Source organism: Phoenix dactylifera, chromosome 10 (genome assembly GCF_051530095.1).
Source record: "Phoenix dactylifera cultivar Ajwa chromosome 10, Ajwa_hap1_PhDact_Kaust_v1.1, whole genome shotgun sequence".
NCBI classification, from domain to species: Eukaryota; Viridiplantae; Streptophyta; class Magnoliopsida; order Arecales; family Arecaceae; genus Phoenix; species Phoenix dactylifera.
The window spans coordinates 17,054,324-17,078,493 of NC_143199.1; the positions used below are offsets into that span (position 1 = coordinate 17,054,324).

The 24,170-nt window shown below is 36.7% G+C and overlaps 1 protein-coding gene across 3 annotated transcripts in view; it reads left to right on the plus strand.

Annotated features, from left to right (window-relative positions):
• The window catches only part of LOC103723626 (vacuolar protein sorting-associated protein, putative (DUF1162)), a 111,282-nt gene that overhangs the window by 32,906 nt on the left and 54,206 nt on the right, over nt 1-24,170 (plus strand). For all 3 annotated transcript variants that reach the window (XM_088705439.2, XM_039117452.3, XM_008814589.6), the window contains exons 16-25: nt 979-1,129; nt 1,234-1,332; nt 1,457-1,558; nt 4,440-4,498; nt 4,600-4,702; nt 5,837-6,010; nt 6,104-6,217; nt 11,088-11,356; nt 11,452-12,980; nt 13,072-14,276. In XM_088705439.2, the coding sequence (XP_088561565.2) occupies nt 979-1,129; nt 1,234-1,332; nt 1,457-1,558; nt 4,440-4,498; nt 4,600-4,702; nt 5,837-6,010; nt 6,104-6,217; nt 11,088-11,356; nt 11,452-12,980; nt 13,072-14,276 (3,805 nt within the window). The remainder of the gene's footprint in view (nt 1-978; nt 1,130-1,233; nt 1,333-1,456; nt 1,559-4,439; nt 4,499-4,599; nt 4,703-5,836; nt 6,011-6,103; nt 6,218-11,087; nt 11,357-11,451; nt 12,981-13,071; nt 14,277-24,170) is intronic.

Here is a 24,170-nt window from a genome sequence, read left to right on the forward strand (position 1 = left end):
AAAATTATTAGAGCATAAATACTAGAGCTGTTACCACCTTGTAAGGCCTATGCTTGTTAGTTAGGTTGATAAATTCTCATTTTGAACCTTGCGACTGCATCCAAGGAGAAGAAGATGCAAGCACTCTCTAGTTGATTGAAATTCCAATATGGTTTTTTAGTGGACTAACTATAATAGGCCTGCCATGTTGTATGGTCAGAGTGTTGGGCAATAAAGAAAATTGATGAAAACAAGTTGAATATAGCAGAAGCAAGAATATTAAGATGCATGCATGGTAAAAGTCGAAAAGAAAAATATGAAATGAATATATTAGAGGAGTTGCACGGGTTGCACAAATTAAGGATTTATCCAATAGAGATGGTTATGGATATATCCAATAGAGATTTGAGGAGGCTTCAGTAAGGAGAGGTATTTTGGTTTGTATTGAAGGTGGTAAGAAAAAGAGGGGAAGACCTAAAGTAACATGGACGGAAGTTGTGAGGAAGGATAGGAGAAATTTGGAATAACATCAAAGATGACCTTAAATCGGAATGCTTGTTGAATAAGGATCCATAAAGCCAAGCCCAAATTATCAGGAAAAGACTAGATGGTTATGGTTATGGTAACTATAATAGGCTGTTAGTGGGCTTGAAACTTTACCCACAAAGGAAATTCTATATTATCCTTCTAAAGCAACAAGGGCTTGCAAATGAAGGATATAATTGATTTTCCAAGTACATATGTAATACTCATTTCTATTTTATCGTGTTTTTTCATGGCTGTACTTAATTGACGGTCATACTGCAATGCTGTTTAAAATGTTAATAAGAGACTGATGCAAGTCAAAACTTTTCATTCTTCATTGTGTTAGAAAATGCGAAAACTTCCATTTTAATGCCATCGTCAGTTCTTTCATGATTGCGGTTGATATTAATTTGGCATTTCATTTTTCGTCTTCCTATGACTTGTTTATTTCTCACTGCGAATGTAATGTTTCAGGGCATATGATAGGAATATTGTTAAAGCAATATTCAGTGGAACCAGTGTTGATTGTGAATTTTGGGAAGAATCAGCTGCCATTCTTGCATCGATAAATTCTTTAGAGATTGTTAACCCATGCAACGAGGAGATCCTGCTAATGGCTAAAAAGGTTTCTTTTCTTTGTATATATTCTTTGTATTTAATTACTTACACCTATAAGTTGGTAATCTCTTTCATGCAATGGCATCTTTTAATAATTCTTCTGTTTTGTAGACTATCCTTCCAGAGATATCAACAGAGCACACACTGCCCTTTGTTAATGTGCAAATTAACATGCCACATTCCAACCAAAACTTTGCAGTTTCAATAAAGGTGCTTCAAGTTATTCTAATAATTGTGCTCGTAGTGTAAACTGTGAAATCTACACCTGTTATAACTTTTACAAGCTTTTGCATTCATATCTAAATTGTGATCCGTTGACTTGTTGTATGGTTAGGCTGTGATCCAACCGTTTGAAGCTACTTACGAATCAGAATTCTTTCTTTACCTGGTGCATTTTTATCATGTTATAACTTCCTTTGACTTCCAGCACAATAGGGTAATATTCAGTTGAAACTTTGATCTTCTTTATTGTCTAAAATTTTATTGATATATCTATGTCGGATAAGATCCTGTTTTCTCCAATTGTTGCAATGAAAGTCTTTTATACTGCATGCTGCTATGTCTAAAGTTTCCATTTTGAGACTACATTTTATTATAGCCATTTTGAGACTACATCTTATTATAGATTAATTTTATGTTACTTCTATCTGGAAGTTGCATAGTGTCTTTCATGCATTTAGTTTTAGCCTTTTAGGTATGCTATCACCTTAACGTGTTTCGGGCCTTCAGGCACTCAGCCTTTTAGGCGTGCACACACATTCACTATTCCCTGCAGTTTGGTGGATATTAGATGCTTATAATAAATATATGGAACCATGAGGAACTAGTGTAGCCAAGGTCCGCAATCTCGGTATCAAGTACCGTATCGGTACCTTATATATATGGTACGGTACACCCTTGTACCGAAATAAATTTCTAACAATTTTTTTAAATTTTTATTTCGATACGTCTCGATACATGTCAGTATGCCTCGGTACACCTAGATACGCCGAGTATGGGGTGCTACGGGGCTTGAATCGACTTGAAGTTTTGTACTCGTTTTCTCTTGGTACGGTACGGTATGCACGATATCGGATGGTACAGGGCGGTACGACAGACTATGAGTGCAACACTAGTATAACAATTTAGGCCATGGTTTGCCGTACCGTCCCGTATCGTCCAGTACGGACCGTATCGTACCGTACTGGTTGGAAACCGGTATGAAATTTAATTTCGAGTTTGTATAAGTGATACCGGGCGTATCGTACTATATCGGTAGAAAATTAATATGAAACTCAACTCTAAGTCGGTACAAGCCCCGTACTGTCCTGTACCGGGGCATGCCGCCCCATACCGAGATGCAAACTGACCTGTATCGAGGCGTAGGGAGAAAATTGAGCAAAATGGTTAGAAAGCTATTTTGGTATAGAGTGCATTTTGTACCGTACTGCACTGTACCGAATCGATAAGGTACTGATACGGTACCCAATATTGAAATTAAGGACCTTGATTTAGGCATTTATCTAATGTATATTTTATTTTATTTCACACTGTAGTGATTTTTATTGGAGGTAGTACAGTGTTATGACTCTCTTGTGATTTAACTTTTCTCTTTCTTGATGATAGCGTGAAAAAATTGTGCAGTTCCTTTTCCTCTGAAGCATCAATTGTCTATTATATTCCAATTTGTGCATCATTTTTATGTATATATTGATTTGAAGTTGATATATATATTTGGAGTTTGCCTACCTTTGGCTAAGCTGCATGTCAATGCAACAGTGGTAATCTAATATGCATATCTATCAGCCTAGACTTACTGTCTTTCATGTATTGTCTCCCACAGTGGGAAGGTGAATAGATGTTTGGAGGGTTAATTGGAATCTTTAGATCCCACAATCCCAACAATTTTGAGATATTGTAGATCAACTTTTTAGGACTTTCTTATTCTAGGAAGTAGGAACCTTGGTGTATTACTTCTGGTTCTGTTCACTCCATTATTTACCAACTCTCCCCTGCATGGGAGGTACCCCAAAATGGGCTCCTTATATCAGCTGATCTAAGTTTGAATTGTGGCTAGATGGAAACTCTGTGAGAAATAATCATGCTCAGTAAGGAATGCAGAACCACCCCAAATTGCCCGGTTCGGGGTGTACCGAATTGTATCGTTGGTGGAGTAGGATAGTTCTGGCAACGAAATTGCGAAACCGGTGAGGGAGGGGGAGAGGGTATTAAATCACATATATCTAAATATAGGTGCACAAGTCTAGGGTTCATGTATGAGATACAAAACATAAATAGACACAAATCACATATATCTACATTGGTTGAACACTTGGACTACAAGTTCCCACTAAATCATTGACGATGGAGTTAATACTACTCTGGCCATTGATGCGTCAGTATTGGTGACGTTTAGGTGGTATGATGTTTGCAGAGGGGCAGGCTACAAACCATGAAGTTGTTGGCCAATGCAGGCATGATTTGTCATGCAAATTTATGGTGAAAATTTTTAACTACTCTATCAAACTTTTGTTTCATGACAAGAATTGTATAGTATGACTCTCCCACTTTATCCAGAAAGTTTTGGAACTGTTATAATTTCTTAGGACTGTTTAATAGCCTTTGAAGATCCTTCTGTTCTACATTTTTGTACTCATAAACTGCTGCATGAAGTTTATCCATGGATTGTTGGTTTGTTGTCTTGGGCTTTATGTGCTATTTTATGCTGTTGTATTCTACTATATCTAATACTGTTATTCTATATATATTGAGTATTGTGTTTCAAGTGTCTCCGGCATACGACTTTGCTTAAAAAATGTATGTGGCTATCTGTGTAGACCTTTCTTTCCTCTTATTTTTGGCGTTTTCTTTTCTGGAAAAAACTTTATCAAGGTCCAGATGAAGGTGAAAGAAAGTTTTCTAACTTTCCTATTAGATGTTTAAGGTTTCATGGTCGGAACCTCTCTAGCCTCAAGTTTCCATATCTAGGTATTTGAAAGAAACTGAGGGTCAAGGACAAGTGAAGAACTGGTTAAACACCATTCTTAAAGTCTTAAAATATCACACACTAATCCATGAGGCTGACCTCATATAAATTTAAGCGGCTTATTGATTAAGGAATCATGGATGAACAAGAATATTGTCTTCGAACTTACATGTTTTGTAGGTACGGTGTATTCTTTGCCCTTGTGTGAATATCGTGCATTTGTTATGGTGCATTATGTATAAATTATGGATGACAAGCCTTATTCTTAATTCTTAATCAATTATTTAAAACAGTGTTCATGATATATTAGTTTTAAGTTTAATGTCTCTTATTCAATTTCTCTTAATAACAGGTATTGTCTTCTCTTAATGGCTTCAAAAATTTTAAGGCTAGATTGCTGTCAAAAGCTAAGTAAGTTCGGCATTGGTGAAATGCTTCCCCGGGCTCTCTTAAACTAGTATATAGTTTTTTTAGTTAATAGTATATCCTTATGTTTCTGCTTCAAATTGCAGCTACTCTGCTTATAACCAGAAGAAGTTGTTCTGGGATGTTACTTTCCACAACATTATCCTAAAATTTCCATTGAAGAATGAAGATTTAGAATTCCTTGTTATGGTAAGATTTGGTATCTGATGACTATATATCATGTTCATAGTTTTTCCCCATAATTTTTTTTTTGTTTTATGTTAAGATACTATTCCTTTTTTGTGGGTGTTATCATAATTCTTGTTTTGGCCTATTTATATCTGTGTATGTATGTAAGTTCTATCACAAAGAGTAAACTGTGGCATAATGTAAGCTCTGTTAAGATTATATACTGTTTTATCGTTTCCTTATCATTGTCTTAGCATATAAGCTTTGACATCCACATCCAAAGTGGGCAAAAAGACAATTTTTTTTCTTTATGTGCTCTGCTGATTGTTAGTTGGAGACTTGGAGGTCTTGCATTTATAACATTAAATTGACTCTGCATATTAAATCTGTGTTTGACTGATCTCACAGTTCACTTTTTCTTCACCGCTACTCTTGCTTACATTCTTCGATACAGTAGTCTTATTGGCTTACTTCCTTTAATCATAGTATTTTTTCTTTGTTTTTCTAATTATTTGTGTCATGCTGGTTGAAATCGATAACATATACATCTGTGTAAGTCCTGGTCTTCATCTTCCTCCATTTATTTGTGTCAAAGAAGAGCAAAAAGCAAGTAATCTAGTATGACAAAATGAGAAAATCCCTAACTTTGGCACCCATTTCTTACCTAAATTAGGGTTAACAAAAGGAAACAAACAAAACAATGATTTATTCAATCAGTCCTAAGATTCCTGTGAAAGCTTCCAAATTATCTTCTGAAGAGTCATCCAGACTAGCAAATACTCTTGTTGGACGTAGGATCAAAGATCCGTAATATGATTTGTTCCTGATGCTGATATTCCTGTTTAATTAAGCATCCTCCTAGCCGAGCTCATCCTGCTTGATCATTTGCTGGTTCTCCAAAGCTTGTGATGTTTTTTTTGGAAGTATTTGCATTATTCCTTAATTCCGAACTTAGGCCTTGGAGGCTTTTCATCTATAAAAATTGCATCAGATATCATATAACATATAGTTACATAATGCATCCTGCTATATAAGATAAATTTATTTGAACCTTGATGATTCATTTATGTTATATTTTTTCTTTTATTTGTGATTTCTTGTTTATTATAAATTGGTATATGTGCTCTGAAACATATTGAAGGTCACATGTGGCAGGTTTGGGAATTAGATGCATTATTCTTTAGATCCAGGTTGCAGACTGATAATGGTTCTTCATTATTGGATTATATGTCGAAATTCTGTGTGGTAGAATTTGCAGATGATACGCCACGAAACTTTCAAGTTGAAGACTTCTATGATAGTTTTGAGTTTGGACTGACTGGTTTTGAGGTCAGATTTCACATCAAGTCATTCTTGTTATCTTTTAATTTGCATGCACTGACATTTGTAACTTTTCACTTCATCTTAAATGGAATCCTGCAGATCTACGAGTTGATGCCTAATATTTCCAAAGTTTCTATTATTGAAAAATTTAATGCTTCTGTTATATTGTGGCTTTGCATTTTCTCAGATGAACCATTGCTGAAACAGTTTGAGGTAATTCAAATTTTGTGGATTCGATTGTTATTTGTTCAAGAGCTGAATTCCTTTTTTCTTTTTTTGGCATTCCATTGCTTAGTAGTGAACAAGTTATTAATACAACCACTTCTGCTTTTTATATGCTCCTTGACTGTAAGACACATGTTTTGCGTACTGATCAGTGTTTTGCATTTTATTCATTGTTAATTTGGATGAGAAATATCTGCTTATTCCTTATCTATCCACCTACAAGACATTCCATCATCAAAGTATTTGATGTTGTAGAATGTCTTCTTCTTTCGTTAACTTCTATTTGGATAATGTATTATTCTAAATATCTAATATTATTTGGTTGATTTGGTTGGGTGGCCATGGTACACCAAAATTTGGAGGCTGTAGGTGTGTGCCCAGAGGTCAAGCGCTGGGAGAAAAATGACAAAGTTGAGACTATATAAATTTAAGTTCATGGTTTTGAGTTCCAGATGGCACATATGATGGGTTGCTAGTAGTTGCACCCAGCATTAGGTCAGCATTGCACCTAACCTTTTCATATATATATATATATATTTTAAATTAAGAAAGAACTCATAGTCCTTTGTTTTTTTTTCTTTTTTCTAAGCATAGCATGGCATGCTTCATGCTTGTGGAAATTCAAATTGTTGCCTTGAAAATTAAATAATTGAATAAATGTATTAAATGCCATAAGTCAGCATGTTGTACGAATATTTCAACATCCGTCTTTTAATTATAAGTTTGTTATCATATATCAATTGATCAAAATTATTGCTTCTTTTACAATGCTGAGTGACATAGACTAGTCAGATCAGTAAAATCTTATTTTTCTTCTTTGGTATCCAATAAAGTTCAATAAATCAAAATGCAACTGTATCCGAAATATCAAAGTTGTATTATGTGGTTTGTTAGCACTTCACACTTTGAAACATTAAACATTATGCTAACTAAAATCGACCAACAAATTAATGACATCTAATATCATTTTAATATGATTTTTTTTTTCCTGTTTTGCCGCCTTCTCATTACTCTTTTCCCAACTCAACTACACATGTTACCCAATACACATGAGACTCTTCTCCACACTCTGAAATTTTGAGTACCTATGTCACCGCATAACTCTTAAATCTTCTACAAACTATTTCACCTTACCCACTTTTTTAATATTATCGCAAGTTAAATTTGCAAAATGAAAACAACTCTTCCTTTAACCGCTTAACAAGCAGCATTTGTCATCCTTTTGACAAAAGAAAAGTATCTCTTTGAAACACGCATGGTTGGAATCCAACCTTATGTTGGTTCAAGTAGTTGGTGATATTCGGTGTCAGGCTAAACCAGTTTTGATGAACCAATCTGTATCTGGTTTGCATAAGGGTTGGGTCCAGGTCAGCATATATCGAACCTGGATATGTTTAGCGTCGTTTTATGCCTGGTGGACAAGTTCAAGTCAAGTAGACAATATTACAGGGTTAGGTTGGGGAAACCGGAACTAAATGCCAGTGTGGTCCATTTTCATTTTTATGTTCAGTTTCAGTGGCTTGCGCTCTTTGTTGTTGAAGTTAATGTTAATACGATCATAGCTCGTCTAATGTTTGGTTGTGTGAAAATGTTGGGGTTGCATCAGCCTTGAAGTCATGGAGATAGTCTTAGCCATTTGACAATAATCTACAATTGGCCAGTCTAAGTTGACTACGTATATGTTGCAGCTAAATAGAATGTATTCGGACAACCTTTGTGTTGTACATTGGTAGCCAAAATGGACCATAGTTGACAAAATCAAATTACACTAGTAATTTTTGATTTTCTATGGACATTTTAACAGTACTGAATCTTTTTTTTTTCTTGGCTAACAAAGTTAAAGCGCAAGTAACCAAATGAGCAAACAGAATAGAGCTACAATCCTGTCTAGATAAAACTAACAGTGGACAAGCAAAGTTAGAAAGTCCACTGAAAGGTCCTATCAAGAGTCTTTAGAGATCAGTCAGTAGGCTGGTTGGACTCTTGGTACAATCAGTATACACAGTATCAAAATTTCAAAGAAGGATAGCAATTTATTGTAGCAGGGGATCATCAAGTTCAGTCCTTGAACCACTGGTATATCTTCAACCAGTCAATTACAACCTTGGAGTCGCATTCCACATATCTCTTGTTGCGAATCATGTTTAACCATATTCAACTTATAGATAATGCCAAAGCCTGTTGCTAATCATGTTTAACCATATTCAACTTATAGATAATGCCAAAGCCTGTAGCTCGTTCAGCTGTGGTTAAGCAAGTAGCATAATACTTGTTAGGTACATGCATTGCATGGATTAAGTGCCAGCCAGCACTGTCGAGATGGCATAGTAACTACTGTGTTCTGACTTATGATTTACTGGCATGGTACCAAGGCATTTTAGTGCTTCATGTTCTGTGGTTCCAATGCCTGCAAAGCATTAGCACAGTATGACATGGCACATCATGTGATAATTTATGATCCGTGTGCAGCCAAGTTTGCTCAATGACCTGGTGAATCATGCCTTTTTTGTTTTAAGCAGGTATAGTACACACACGATACCATTTTATGTTTGACACTTGGCATACATGTGTCTAGAGAAGATAGTGAGACTGCTGACATATATGAAGCTGACTGATCCAGATAATTTAGAATCTTTTTTTTTCTTCTCATGAGCTCTTTTTATTTGCTTTTTCGGGGAAGCAACTTGTTAATAAAGACTCTTTCTTATAGGAATTTAAACAGAATAACATGTAAAATAAGCTCAAAGTTTGTATACTTTTCTAAGAAATACAAGAAACTGTGCCACCATTCACTAAATCTCTAAAATAAAGATTCAATCCTTGGGCTGAGGGAAAGATAGGATGTTCATTTTGCAAAAAAAAACATAGGCTGTAATAAATCTGAAACTAAAATAGAAGCATTGCCAAAGATTCCTTCCACCATTCCTATACCATGTCCTTCACTCAAAAGAATATTCCCAAAAATGACACAGAAAGGTGAATGGGTGGGTTAGATTGGAAAGAAAAAAAAGTAGAGGTGAGGGGGAGAGATTGAATGCAGTTCAGAGATCAGTGGTTCTCTTCCGAAAAATTTTAGAGATCAGTGGAGGAGGGGGGTAAAGGGAAAACAAATTGAAAAAGTGAGGGTGGAAGAGAGGTATAGAGAGACATCTGTTACTATACTGGGATGAGAAAGGAATTCTCAAGACAAACTGGCCAGAAGACCTTCCCATCGGTCACTTATAATAAAGGAATGGGCGACCGAGGTGAGGCAGATAAGAAAGCGAGAAGGAAGCAGATGGCAAAGGTTTCAAGACAAGGAAGAAAGGCCGAGAAGGATAAGGATACATATCAAATGTGTATATAGGATCGGTTGAGGGTGTTTTTGGCATCTGATAAATAATGGGCAATGGGGTTAGCTATTAAATGGACTGAAAATACGTCTTTTTCTAGTCTGCCAAATTAGATGATTTGAGTTTTATTTTTTATGAAAAAAGGGGACTATCTTGGATTCTTGGTATTCCACTCGAAATAATGGATTATCATGCCAAAATCTCTTTGTAAAAAGGTGCATGCATATAGCTTGATATGCAACAGTACAGGTTGGCACAGATGGATGAGGTACACACCATTGTGTTCTTCGACTGAGATGATACTTAAACTAGATTCTTTCTAAATTTAGTACAATTACTTAAAATGGTAAACACTTCGGTTATTGCTGTTGTTGTCAAATGTGGCCAAGCCTTCTAAAGAATACAACACCGTAGCATGAACACATCATGCAGCATCAACTTCTAGAAAGCATAGATTGCTGAGAGAGGGGTTGGACCAAACTGCAACTCTGTTTGGTCTTGAACAGTGAACAACCAGTCAGTAAGCCACTTGGTTCTTTCTTTCGATACCTATGCAACATGCTGTAATTTCGTGTCTGTATGTACACATGCAAACATATATTGCTTCTAGGTGCAAATATAAATTGCAGTTCACTTATCAAAGTTCTCATAGCACCCATATAGTTTACTTTGTTGTCCGTACAGCTTATTACAATTGCTCTTTTCTGCACTATCCAGCTCCACCTTAAAAAAATACCCATACGAGGATACTGTGGGCATCAAGGACTCAAATCTTGGCGTGACGTCCCACGGGACACCATGGTGGGGTACCATCCTAAGTATCTGGACACGACCATCTCGCCATTGTCCCAGCTTCCTGATCGGCGTGTCTTGGGACATCCGTTGTCCCAAGTGTTAGGGCGGGGAAGAATGGAGGCGCATGCCTGGGAAAATTGGGACGCCTCTGTCCCACAATATTTAAAATCTTGATGGGCAAACCAACATTTGGTCAGAATTAAACCTACTAATGTTTGTCAATTGATGAACAGATCTTTTTAGTCCTATTTTTTCTTGTTTGCGCATGGCACATCCTGTGTATAGCTTAACACGCTCCATGCCAAAAGCACATCTGTTCACACGATAAACATGAGGATGATAACCTATTCTAGCACAAACAAATTGCAGCATATTAATTGACTTATATGGTTATTAGTTACAGCTTGTTCACCTTTTGTGGGTTTGAAACTTAATGGGCTGTCTGACTCGAAATTCCAATTGTTCATCTTGATCCAAAAATCATGATTTTAGGGATGTAATATATGTACATTAAGTTGTTACAGAATTCATAACTTTTCAATTACATCAAATTATTAATGCTTAACCATGTGCTGGAAGTGTTCATTCAATTTCATCTCAGTCCAGTTTTGTTTCTTGATGCCTATATCCTATTGAATGTTTTGGATTATCCATTTAATTTCATGTGTTTATAATCCTTGGGGTAGAAATAATCCTTTTATTTATTTTCTCCCGGCCTCTTTGCTTTCTAGGCTGAATGCACCATACCATCAATTGGTATGCACTTCTCCCAGGCAATTTATAGTACTCTTGTTGGAGCAAATGAATTGCTCTTAGAAAGAAAATTTACAGTGGCAAGGGATGTTCCACATACTGCTGAGATTGATAATCCAGATGATCCCTATTTTCTTCAGTTCTCTGTGACTGTCAAGTTGGACAAGTTGAATTTCCATGTTGACCTTGAAGATGATGCAGGCAGTAGTTCGATTGTCTCGATTATTGGAGGTGATATAGACATCAGGTATGTTATTTAACCATACATTCACATATGACATTTAATTAACTACTTTATTTAACATTTTAAAATGTGTGTAACATTGTTTATTCTAATGGCAGGTTTGCTCTACAAGAGTCTATCGAATTTTGGATCCTTATGAAGATGTTGAAAGCTGATACCTTTAACATAAAGAATGAATCTGACACAAATGCATTATTTTCTTCAAGAAATGTTTCTGGTAGCAAACTGCCAGGAGATGCATGGAGTGACACTTCTGCAAAGGGTTGCTTGCAGTTGCATTATCAAACTAGACGAGATGAATGCATAGTTCACCATGAATGCAGTCTGTGTGTCAATGATATAGATCTTCATATCAGTCCTAGAATTACTGGTTTGTTGCACAAGTTTTTTGAAAGACTTAATTTGCAATCTTCTTCTGCTAGTGATATTGAGAGATCCTTTAGACAGAACCAAAAACATAACAATATTAACATGGTCGAAGTTGAGCTTTCTAAGTTTGGCTTCTCTAACTATTATGATACTGAACGATCTGCTGGCATTCCTATGGACCAATTTCCTTTTGTATCTCTCAGAAGTTCAAGCTTCCTAAACAGCATTGAAGGATCACTCATGCATGATATATCTGAGTTGAGGTGTTTGTATGTGAAGGAAAGAGAATCTCCCAGAGGACTAAAATTAAATGTCAGGAAGAGGTCAATCATGAAAGTAAGAAGTAGTAACACTGCTATTTCTTCTGAGAATTGTCACTATGATAATTTAATTATTCTGGATTGGAGTCTAAATGGAGTTCGAGCACACTTTCATGATTCTTCCTGCATCTTAGGAACAGTTACCGTGCCTGCATCTGTATCTTCCTTAACATTTCAAGGCACTGACTACTGGGAGTTACTAGTTTCTATTCAGGGGTTAATACTTTCATCATCTTGGTCTTCCATTAGCAACCATGAGCTACTTTGGGGGCCATCTTCGCCAAGTAGTACTCCTGTACTGAATATTCGAGCAAGAAGAGAAAAAAGGGACATATTGCTTCCCTCGATTGAAATTAGTTTTGGTATTCAGCATGTTTGCTGCGTATTACCATCTGAATTTCTGGCTTTAGTGATTGGTTACTTTTCTTTGCCTGAATGGACTGCTAAAGGAAATGAGCATTGCACTACTGGAAGTGAGGACTTAGAAAATGCTCAAAGTGCACATACCAATCTCATATACAAATTTGAGATACTTGATTCCACTCTGATCTTACCTTTGGAAAGCCATAGTGATTACTGTCTACAACTTGGATTTCCACAGTTAATCAGCAGTTTCATTCCGATGAGGAATTCAGCAGATGCTGCTCGGGACATTCCTTTTGATTGCATGATTCTGGATTGTACAGTTGTTGACAAAACTGATGTCATCAATATATTTGGAAGAAGTGCATATTTATCTCTGGTATTGCTCGAGAATCATACAAATTTCCCATTAAAGATTGATGAATATACATCCAAGAGAAATATCCCTCTTATTGCACAGTTGGATGCTGATATGTGGATTTGGATGCCTTGTAAAACAAAGTATTCTTCCCAAAAATTTGCTTTGCCCACTCTGATCATGATGAGAGCAGGCCTTTGTAAGTTGATTGCTGAAGGTATGATGAAATCATGAATGCTTCTTACCAAGAATCTTCTTGAACTAGACATGATTCTGAACTGTCTTTGACATAATTCTGTCTTATGCAGATGACAACTTTTTATGTGGACTTAAAGCAGCCACTGGTGTTTTTGATCAGTTTTCATCCGTTGGCAAAGAATCTGAAATGTACAATTTTGATGTCTTGCAGTTTTTGAAACTCAAGAAATCTCTTAAAGAGGATGATGCTGTTTTTCTTGACATTTCAAATGAATCAATTGTTAACATGAAATTTTGTGTTAAGGCACTGTCAGTATTGTTCTCGTGCTTGAAGATAGAAGATCCTAGTTCCTCAGAGATCATTGCAAAAACAGACATGCAACTTAATTTATCTGCCATATTTAGAAATGACATTCCACATTGTATTGATGTTGATATCCCATGTCTAGTTCTTCATTCTGTCCGCAGCTATGTTCCATTAGTATCATTTGTCTCTGACAGTTCTAATTCTTCGAATCTTTGCATCAGTTTCTCTAGTTCTGGCGGGGGAGAAGCGGCACTTGTGGTTGCTGTACCTTCTCTTGATATTTGGTTAGATTTGTCAGATTGGAGTACTATCATTGATCTTTTCTGTTCTTATACAAGGCACTCTGGCAGTACATCATGGTCATCTGATGCAAATAGGCAATCTGAATCTCATATACTTCCAGACCCTTTTGTTTCACCTGGCTCTGCATCTAAACGAAGCATGCAAGAGGATGTTAATTTGACTATCAGGTCTGAGAATATTACAATTGCACTGTATTTACCTATCTGGGACAACGAGGAAGACTTTGTAAAATCTGAAAGGAATCGAGTACAGGGACTTTGTTTTCGGGAGTTCTCATGCCATAAATTGGCAGAGAGTGTACTGTCGTCTAAATCAAACCACTGCAAGCATGTAAAACTTACATTTCAGAGTAAAAATTCTGAATTGGCCTTAGGTAAGAGCTATGTGATGTTGACATGTAATTTGGAAAAGGTGAAGGTGATGCTGGAGATAGTTCAAAACCATAAAGCTATTTCCATTCCATTTATACATATACCCCAGGTTAAAGTTGGGGCTAGTTTATCTGGAAAGCATAAAGAATCACTGCAGACCTTTATTGAAGTTCAAGTTGAATCCTTAGATGTGGGATTTTCACATCAAATTTTCAATTTCTGGAGTTGCAGTCATTTTAAAATTCCTGAAACAACATCTTCCCGTATTTCGCACCATTATGTTGCTTTTAAACTATGCTTATGGAAGGGCTCTCTGCTGTTAAGTGATGGAAGGGTATGTCATCTAACTAAAAAACTACTTGGATATGCTGCTTTTCGTAGAGTTTCAAAGTAGATGTTATATGAAATTTCACACCTGTAACATGAAATTCTTATATTTTCTTGATATTGTGATCTATATTCTTTATATGCACTTATTGTGATATGATCATTTTTGACCGAGGCTGTAATTTTGGGGATGTTGTCCAGATTAACTGTAGCTGACAGCAGTCCAACAAGTCAACATGAATGATTTAATTATGTAATTTGTTTTGAACTCAAGATAAGAAATATGATTCATTTGTCATATATTATTCTTCAGTTGAAAAGACTAAAATATACTTCATCTGCATAATTGATGAGCAGCTCAGATCATTTTCAGCTCTATCTTGGGCTAAGGTAATTTTAGCACATTATTGAAAATGGCATGCCTTAAAAGACTGCATTAGGCATCCAAAATATCAAATCCACTTATTGGGTGTTTGTATAAGTCAATGTAATTTAATTCAATGACCTTATTTATAAATTGTAATCCATGGATTTTGTTTTTTATGGTTTTCTTAATAGAATACAATAAAAGAAAGGTTAAAACCATGTCAGCTCAAGTTTCTTTTGATTCCGTTCAACCCCCTTCTTTCTATTGATTCACATTGTGTCTCTAATTTCTAGTTTATTTAATGATAGCATCGCACTATATGGCATGTTTTACATTTATTACTTTGGAAGGTATCCTCACTGCCCTCTCCATCTTGTTATTAAGTAAGTACCAATGCAAGCAAAAGTAAATATACTGTTGCCCAAGGTGACAAGCCAAGAGGGGGGGTGAATTGGTTTTTCTTGATTTTCGATTTCTTAATTATGTTAATTGATGAGTGAGTGATTTAGTTAATATAGATTAAGTGCAAGTAGTAAAGTTAGAACAATACACAATACAAACAATAAGAAGTATAGTGGTTCAGTGCTCTCCTATGCACCTACGTCCACTCCTCAAGCGACCCCTTAGGAATTTACTATAATCCCGCGGATTATAGTTGTATTGTTTTTCGGGCTCACAATCCAAAAACGTTCACACTTTGGTTTTTCCGGGATCACCAAAAACCTATGTTGGTTTTACGGGCTTACCAACAAACCTTCACCGTTGGTTTTACGGGTTCATTAACAAACCTACACCGTTGGTTTTACGGGCTCACCAACAAACCTTACAAGATTGTTAAGAATAAGAAGGTTGAAACTCCTAGATGAGCAGATATAACAAATATAAGTTACAAAGAACAGTTAGAATATAGTTATCGCTTTGATAAGGCTCTTCTCTTCTTTGTCAAGGAATGCTTCACTCTTCAAGGATTGGTGGAGCTCTTAATGCCTCTTTTGATCTGCTCAACCACTTCCTTTTGACTCTTGAATGAAGCACCTCGATGAAGAATACTAGGGCTTTGTTTTTCTTGAGTAAGCTTTGATTTTCATGCAAAGGATTACTTGTTCTGATGAATAGTGTCATTATAAATACTTTTCCACATGTTTAGGTTACTCCTCATTGGTTAGATTTGAAAAACTATCCGTTATTAACCGTTGGAAGGTCAAAAAGTACTTCTGCAGCACTAACCGTTATGCTTCTGCCCGTGCTGGGGTCGACCCAAACTTTCCTGGGGTCGACTCAAACCACTGTTCATCATACTTGGGATCAACTCAACTTCCACTGGGGTCGACCCAACTTTCACTGGGGTCGACTCCTGCTACAGCGGGGTCGGCCCTCTCAGGAATCACAGAACCTTGTATTTCAGCTGTTTTTCACTGGGGTCGACTCAACTCTTTTTGGGGTCGACTCAAGCTATATTCAGGGATTCCAGAAAGACAGTTTTGAACGACATAGCCTTGGGGTTGACTCATGTTCAGTTGGGGTCGACTCCATTGGGGTCGACTCAGGCATTCCTGGGGTCGGCTCTATCTGGGGTCGGCTCAAGGAAAGTTGGGGTTGCCCTCTCAGTAAATTCCAGAGACTTGTTTTCTTGAGGCTTGAAGCTGGGGTCGACTCAAGGTTCTTTGGGGTTGGCTCCGCTCCTGGGGTCGACTCTACTACTGTTCATCCGTGCCATTTTCGCAGAGGTGTGCCTGATGGCTCCATGATGTGCCAGGGTCGACTCCACCTATGTTGGGATCGACTCATTCCACACTTTACTGCATCTTAAGGTTAGATTCATCCATACAATCAATGAAATATATTTCAAGCAATTTTGAATGTATGCCATGGTAGTGCCACATACTCTTAGCAATGAAAATTACTATTTTGCCCTTAAGAGTACATTTCACTTGAAACTTTGCTGAATTAGAATTTAGAATTCTCTATCCCTTTTCTATTACAAATTTTCTCATTATTAATCATTGAAAGACATCTTGATCTCATTCTTCTAATGTATCGAGAGTGTCGAACTTAGTAGTGATGTATCACGTTAATTTGTAGTACTTAATTAGATATTTCCTCAATGGTTGTGTTAATCATCAAAATAACACTATCATTCTCAATCTTCCTCTTTTTGATGATTACAAAATATTGAGTATGAGCAGATTGATACTTATCATAAAATTAGAAGATTTGTTTTAGAAGAACTCAGGTCGCTGAATTTCAGCTTTTCAAATTTGAAAGTGATGACTCCCCCTCTTTCATCCAAATATTGTCAATTAGAACTTTTGATTTTCTCCCCCTTTCTTTTGTATTTGGTTAAGGATGAAACTTCAAAAATTTGAGATAAAGCAAGAGTTTCAGATTATGTATCGAGGCAAGAGAAGTATGTGCCAAATTCAGAAATTTCATTGTTACATATTACTCCCCCCTAAATAAATATTATCTTATTTTCAAACTTATTTGTCCCTTTATGTTGCAACTTCTTTCTTTTCTTACTTCTCCCCTTTTTTGTTATCATCAAACAAGTGTATAGCAATAGATAAGTAGAAGCAGTAAATAATAAACATTCAAATTTCATTGATCAAAATGGAACATTGTAGTACATTAATACAATGTTCTTCAATCAAAGTGCAAAGTACATCAATAAAGCAAAATATATATGAGAGCTAGATAAATCCTAGGCACTAATCATTATGCTAACATCAGCCTAGGGGGTATCTAAGGGTTGTGATCTAGTCCTCATCCTCTTAGCATAAGTGGCGAGGGGAGGTCGAGCCTGATAGGACCGAGTCTAGCGTGGACCTCGCTGAGCTGGATGACTCTGTGCCGAAACCTCCGACTCAGCTGCTCGGGGCACAGATGGACCATGAGCCTCTCTCTCTCTGTAATGCTCCCACCTGCTCTCTGAGGTCTCTAATCTCAGCAGTCATAATGTCCATCCTGCTCGTCAATCCGTCAGAGAGAGTCCTCACCTGAGCTGACACAAGCTCAGTCATCCTACTCCAAAACTCCTCTGTGCACCCCATAGGTACGGATGACGACGGTCCAGCCTCTGAAGGTGCCGTAGGATGATCCTCAGGTACCTCAGCCTCAGGGATGGGGTCTCCAACCTCTGGTGCATCACCCTCCGGTGCATGTATCCCTGCTCCTCCATGCACCCACTGCCCGTTCACCTTCTCATAACCCATGCGAATTAGGGATCGTGCAGTATAAGTGTCAGTGAATAATAGATGCCTGGAGATCTCTCCCTCCACAGATATGTCATGCTGTCGGAAGGCCAGGATGAGTATCATACCATAGGGCAGGGAAACTCTCGATTTGCATATAGCCTCTCTTATCTGCCTGATCATCATAGCTTGAAGGTTCAGGGGAATGCCCTGAATGACGTGCTCCATAATGACCAAATCTCGCTCAGATATGTGATCAAATCTTCTACTCTTCGGAAATAAAAATCCGACCTATGAAGTTGTGCAACAACCTCATCTCAGCTGATAGAGAGCTAGCTATCACATTTTCGGAGTAGTCAAAATCATCTCTCTCAAAGATCAACTGTAGAGCTCTCAACTTGCTTTCCGGTCTTTCTGGAGTTGCACCTTCGCAGGGGAGATGAAGCAACTTACTCAAACTTTCTTTTGAGACCCTAACCCTTACTCCTCGGACCTCAGACACAAGCCCTCCCGGTCCAACTTTTAGGAAGGCGTAGAACTCACGAACCAAGGCCGGGTAGGTCACCAAATCTAGGGAGCAAAGATACTCCCATCCTTGCCTTTGGATCCAATTCCCCAAAAGAACCCTTCTTGATCCAAAAATTCGGAGTGGATCCTTCTCCCCGTGGTAACCGGTCTCCCCGCATATTTTGCAAGTTGAGCTGAAGGGGAGGGAGGAGGAGGCTCTACACGTGTCTCACCTTGTGGGGGCACTGTAGAAGAATCTCTAGCATGTCTATCTACAAGGGTTGGCCGTGAAACTCTTCCGGATCTCTTAGCAACGGCTCGCTTGGGTCCCATTTTCACCAAATGCTTCCTTAGGTCTTGATCCAATGGCTTAGGGAAGCAATCTTCTACTGTTTGGAGATGATTGGAAGAGATTGGAGAGTGGAAAATAGGATTTTAGGAAGAGGACAAGATGAAACAGTGCCCTAGAATAGCTCACGTGTCTCCTTTTAAAAGTGGGGTCCCGTCGTTGGGTCGACCCCAGTTTCAGCTAGGGTCGACTCAATGTGGGGTCGACCCCATTCTGGCTCGGGTCGGCCCCAGTTCAGCCCAAATTTTTTTTTTTTTAATTCTTCCTTTCTTCCAATCCTTGCTAATCTTTGTGGGACATTGATATGTGAGTAAGGAATCTATAAATGAATAATTTTACTCATGTTTCATGGGATTTTTAAAATAAGAGAGGAGTATCATAAGGCAACTTGTTCCTTCCATTTCCTTTCAATCAAAGGGATCACATATGCTTAATTCTCTCCTAAGCATGCAAAATATATCTTCACTTAAAGGTTTCGTGAATATGTCAGCTAATTGTTTCTCGGTACATACATGCTCAATACATATGTTCCCATTTTGCACATGATCTCTAATGAAATGATACCTTATTTCAATGTGCTTGGCTTTAGAGTGTTGAACTGGATTTTTGGTAAGGTTAATGGCACTAGTGTTATCACACTTTATAGGAATGTTGTCTAATTTAATTCCATAGTTCTCTCGTTGTTGCTTGAGGCATAGTACTTGAGCACAGCAACTCCCGGCAGCTATATACTGGGCCTCAGCCGTTGACAATGCTACTGAATTCTGCTTTTTGCTAAACCATGATACTAAGTTATTTCCTAAGAATTGACATGTTCCACTAGTGCTCTTCCTATCTAATTTGCATACAGCAAAATCTGCATCAGAATATGCAAGCAAATCAATACAGGAGTCTCTAGAGTACCATAATTCTATGTTTGTGGTTCCTCTCAAATATCTAAGGATTCTTTTGACAGCACTTAAATGTGATTTCTTAGGATTTGATTGGTATCTAGCATATATTCCCACACTAAATACTATGTTTGGCCTACTGGTAGTTAGGTAAAGCAAAGATCCAATTAATCCTCTATAGAGCTTCATATCTATACTTTTTCTTTTTCATCTTTGTCTAGTTTACTAGTGGGGTTCATAGGAGTGCCTATCCCCTTGTGATTTTCATTTCCAAACTTTTTTAGTATTTCCTTTGTGTACTTAGTTTGATGAATAAAGATGCCTTCCTTAGTTTGCTTGATTTGTAATCCAAGAAAGAAATTTAGTTCTTCCATCATACTCATCTCGAATTCTCCTTGCATTAATTTAGCAAACTCTTTGCAAAGATTATCATTAGTGGCACCAAAGATTATGTCATCTACATATATTTGTACTACTAGCAAATTTTTGTTTTTTCTTTTGAGAAAAAGTGTTTTATCTACATTTTCTCTACTGAAATTATTATTTAGCAGAAATTTACTTAATCGATCATACCAAGCCCTAGGTGCTTGTTTCAATCCATATAATGCCTTATGTAATCTAAACACATGATTTGGTAATTCATGATTCTCAAAACCAGGAGGTTGCTCTACATATACTTCTTCCTCTATATAACCATTTAAAAAGGCACTTTTTACATCCATTTGATACAATTTGAAATCTATGAAGCATGCAAAAGCTAGAAGTATTCTAATAGCTTCTAATCTGGCTACAGGAGCAAATATTTTCTCAAAATCTATCCATTCTTCTTGATTGTATCCTTTAGCTATAAGTCTAGCTTTATTTATTATAACTACCCCATTTTCATCTAATTTATTTCTAAAGATCCATTTTGTTCCAATTACAGAATTATGCTTTGGTTTCTCAGTTAATGTCCATATATTGCTTCTTTTGAATTGATTTAATTCTTCTTGCATAGCATTTATCCAATTTATGTCTTTTTCAGCTTCTTCATAATTCTTAGGTTCTATTTGTGAAACAAAAGCAAGATAGTCATTTATATTTCTAAGAGAGGATCGAGTTCTTACCTCTTGAGATGGATCACCAATGATTAAGTCTTTTGGATGCCCATGTGCGTACCTCCATCCCTTTTGCAAGTCTTGAGATTGTGGTGGCACATGATGATCTTCCTTTTCTTGATTTGGTACGTCATTAAGATTCAATTTTTCGAACTCAAAAATTCCTGCATCATCATCAGAAGTATTTTCTCTCCTAGGAGACTCACTATCAAACTCATCAAAAATGATATTAATTGACTCTTCAACTATAAGAGTTCTTTTGTTGAATACTCTGTATACCCTGCTAGATGTAGAGTATCCTAAAAAGATACCTTCATCTGACTTGGCATCAAATTTACTTAGATCCTCCTTGCCATTGTTTAAAATGAAACATCTACATCCAAATACTCTAAGATATTTAGCAGTTGGCTTCCTATTCTTCCAAAGTTCATAAGGAGTTTTTTTGGTTATAGGTCATATTAAAACACGATTTAAAATATGGCAAGCAGTACTTACAGTTTCAGCCCAAAAGTACTTTAGAAGATTTGACTCACACAACATCGTGCGTGCCATCTCTGCCAAGGTCCTATTTTTTCTTTCAACAACCTCATTTTGTTGAGGCGTTCTAGGTGCTGAAAATTGATGCGAGATACCATTTTCATTATAAAATTCTTCAAAGTGTTGATTTTCAAATTTAGTTCCATGATCACTTCGAATTGCAATTAAGGTGAGCTTCTTTTCAGTTATGATTTTTTAAATAATATTTCAAGAATGCTGAAAATGCTTCATTCTTATGTGCAAGAAATGAAACCCATGTATATCTTGAGAAATCATCTCCTATGACTAGTCCATACTTTTTTCCTCCTAGACTTGCAATTCTAGTAGGCCTAAATAGATCCATGTGTATGAGTTCAAAGGGCCTAGTGGTTGATACTATATTCTTTGATTTGAAGGATGATTTTGTTTGCTTTCCCAATGAGCATGGTCCACAGGTTTTGTCTTTTTCAAAGATTAATTTTGGCACATCTTTTATCAGATTCTTCTTGACTAGTTTTGATATTAAGTCCATACTAGCATGTCCTAGTCTACGGTGCCAAAGCCAACTTGTTTCACTTTTCCTTTCTTCATTAGTAATTAAGCATAATTCATTTTTCTTGCCTAAATCATGAAGATCTACTATATAAATATTTCCATGCCTATGTCCCATAAGTACAATGCTATTATCTTTTGGATTTGTAATTACGCATACTGAAGCTTCAAATGTGACTTTAAGACCTTTATCACAAAATTGACTTATGCTAAGCAAGTTATGTTTCAGACCATTAACTAATAAAACATTTTCTATAAATGTGGATGGAGTAATATAGATTTTACCCTTTCCAATGATAAGTCTTTTTCCATTGTCTCCATAGGTTACCACTCCACCCTCCTTAAATTTCAAGGTGACAAATTGTTCTATGTCACCTGTCATGTGTCTTGAACAGCCGCTATCTAGATACTATCGTTTATCTCTCTTATTAGCTGTAAGACACTCCTGAAATCAAAGTCAAGAATGTGCTTTAGGTACCCAAACCATGTTGGGTCTTTTAAGGTTAGTACTTGATGTTCCTTTTGGAACCCAAATTTTCTTGGACTTTAGCTTACTCTTATCACTCAATTTGTTATAGCTAGGCTTTCTAAAATTGCATTCATATGCTTTGTGTCCTACTTTATTGCAGCAATGACAAGTTATATTTTCAGTTTTGGCTTTCATAAATATATTCTTTAAGTATTTTTGCTTCCTATTTATTTTATATCACAAACCAGCCTTATCATATATAGCTTTTTGACTATCAAGAATCATATTTAATTTAGTTGAACTAAGTGTAAACTTGTCCATTAAGGATTTGTATTTTTCTGCATCTTCTTTTAGCTTGACATTTTCAGCAATTAGATTTTTGGTTTCATTTGTGAACCTCCTACTTAATGTTTCATAGTCATTAGATAGTTTCAGCTTATCTTTGATAAGAGATTGATTTTCATCTTTTAGAACTTTATTTTTATTGATTAGCTTCTTGTGTTCTTCCATCAGTTCTAAAAATGCATCATGTAACTCTTCTAGTGAAAAATCACATTCAAGTTCAGAATCTACCTCATCGTCATTGGCCATGTAGCAGATTTGGGTTGTCTCTTGTTGATTTTCCTCTTCCGAACTTGACTCCTCACTTTCACTCCATTCAGCCATGAGGTTCCTTTTTTTTAAGTTTTCTTACCATCCATTTCAATTCCGGGCAATCTATCTTGAAGTGCTCGGGCTTGTTACACTCATAGCATATTGGCACTTCTTTTTTTTTTTTTTCTTTTTCCTTTTCCCGGCTTGAACTACCTCTTACGAAAGGTTTTCTTTTATGGAATTTCTTTTTACCTTTCATGAATTTTTTGAATTTTCTTGCAAGTATTGCCATTTCTTCTTCATCATATTCCTCCTCATCATCGGACTCCTCTGATTCAGTTTCCTGCTTTGAAGTTGTAGACTTCAAGTCAATGGTCTTCCTTTTTTTAACCTCCTCTTCTGAGTTTTGTTTCATGGTCAGCTCATAGGTCATGAGTGATCCTAGAAGTTCTTCCAATTGCAGTGTATTGAGATCCTTTGCTTCTTGAATTGTAGTTATTTTGGCCTCCTAAACTCTTGGTAGAGATCTGAGAATTTTTCGCACTAGTTTAGAGTTAGCATAAGACTTTCCTAAACTCTTTAGTCCATTTATGATTTCAGTGAATCGAGTGAACATTTCAGTTATGGACTCAGTGGATTCCATTTTAAATAATTCATACTTATGTACTAATATATTTATTTTTGACTCTTTGACTTGATTAGTTCCTTCATGTGTGACCTCTAGTTTATCCAAAATTTCTTTCGCGGAGATGCATATGGATATTCTATTAAATTCACTTACATCTAGTGAGCAGTAAAGTACATTAACTGCTTTAGCATTTAATTGTGCAAGTCTTCTATCACTCTCATTCCAATCCATTTCAGGCTTAGGAATGATTGTGCCCTCTATACTAACTGTGGGTGTGTGTGGCCCCCTAGTTATGATGTTCCACAAGTCATAGTCTCGTGCTTGAATGAATATCCTCATCCTAGCTTTCCAATAAGTATAATTAGTGCCATTAAACAAGGGTGGTTTATTTGTGGATTGTCCCTCGCTAATAGAACATCTTACTTGGGTTGTCATGATCTTTGACTCTTGATCGTAAGATCAACAAATACTATGAGAACACCTTGCTCTGATACCACTCGTTGCCCAAGGTGACAAGCCAAGAGGGGGGGGGGGTGAATTGGTTTTTTTTGATTTTCGATTCCTTAATTATGTTAATTGATGAGTGAGTGATTTAGTTAATATAGATTAAGTGCAAGTAGTGAAATTAGAACAATACACAATACAAACCATAAGAAGTATAATGGTTCGGTGTTCTACTATGCACCTACGTCCACTCCTCAAGCGATCCCTTGGGAGTTCACTATAATCCCGCGGATTACA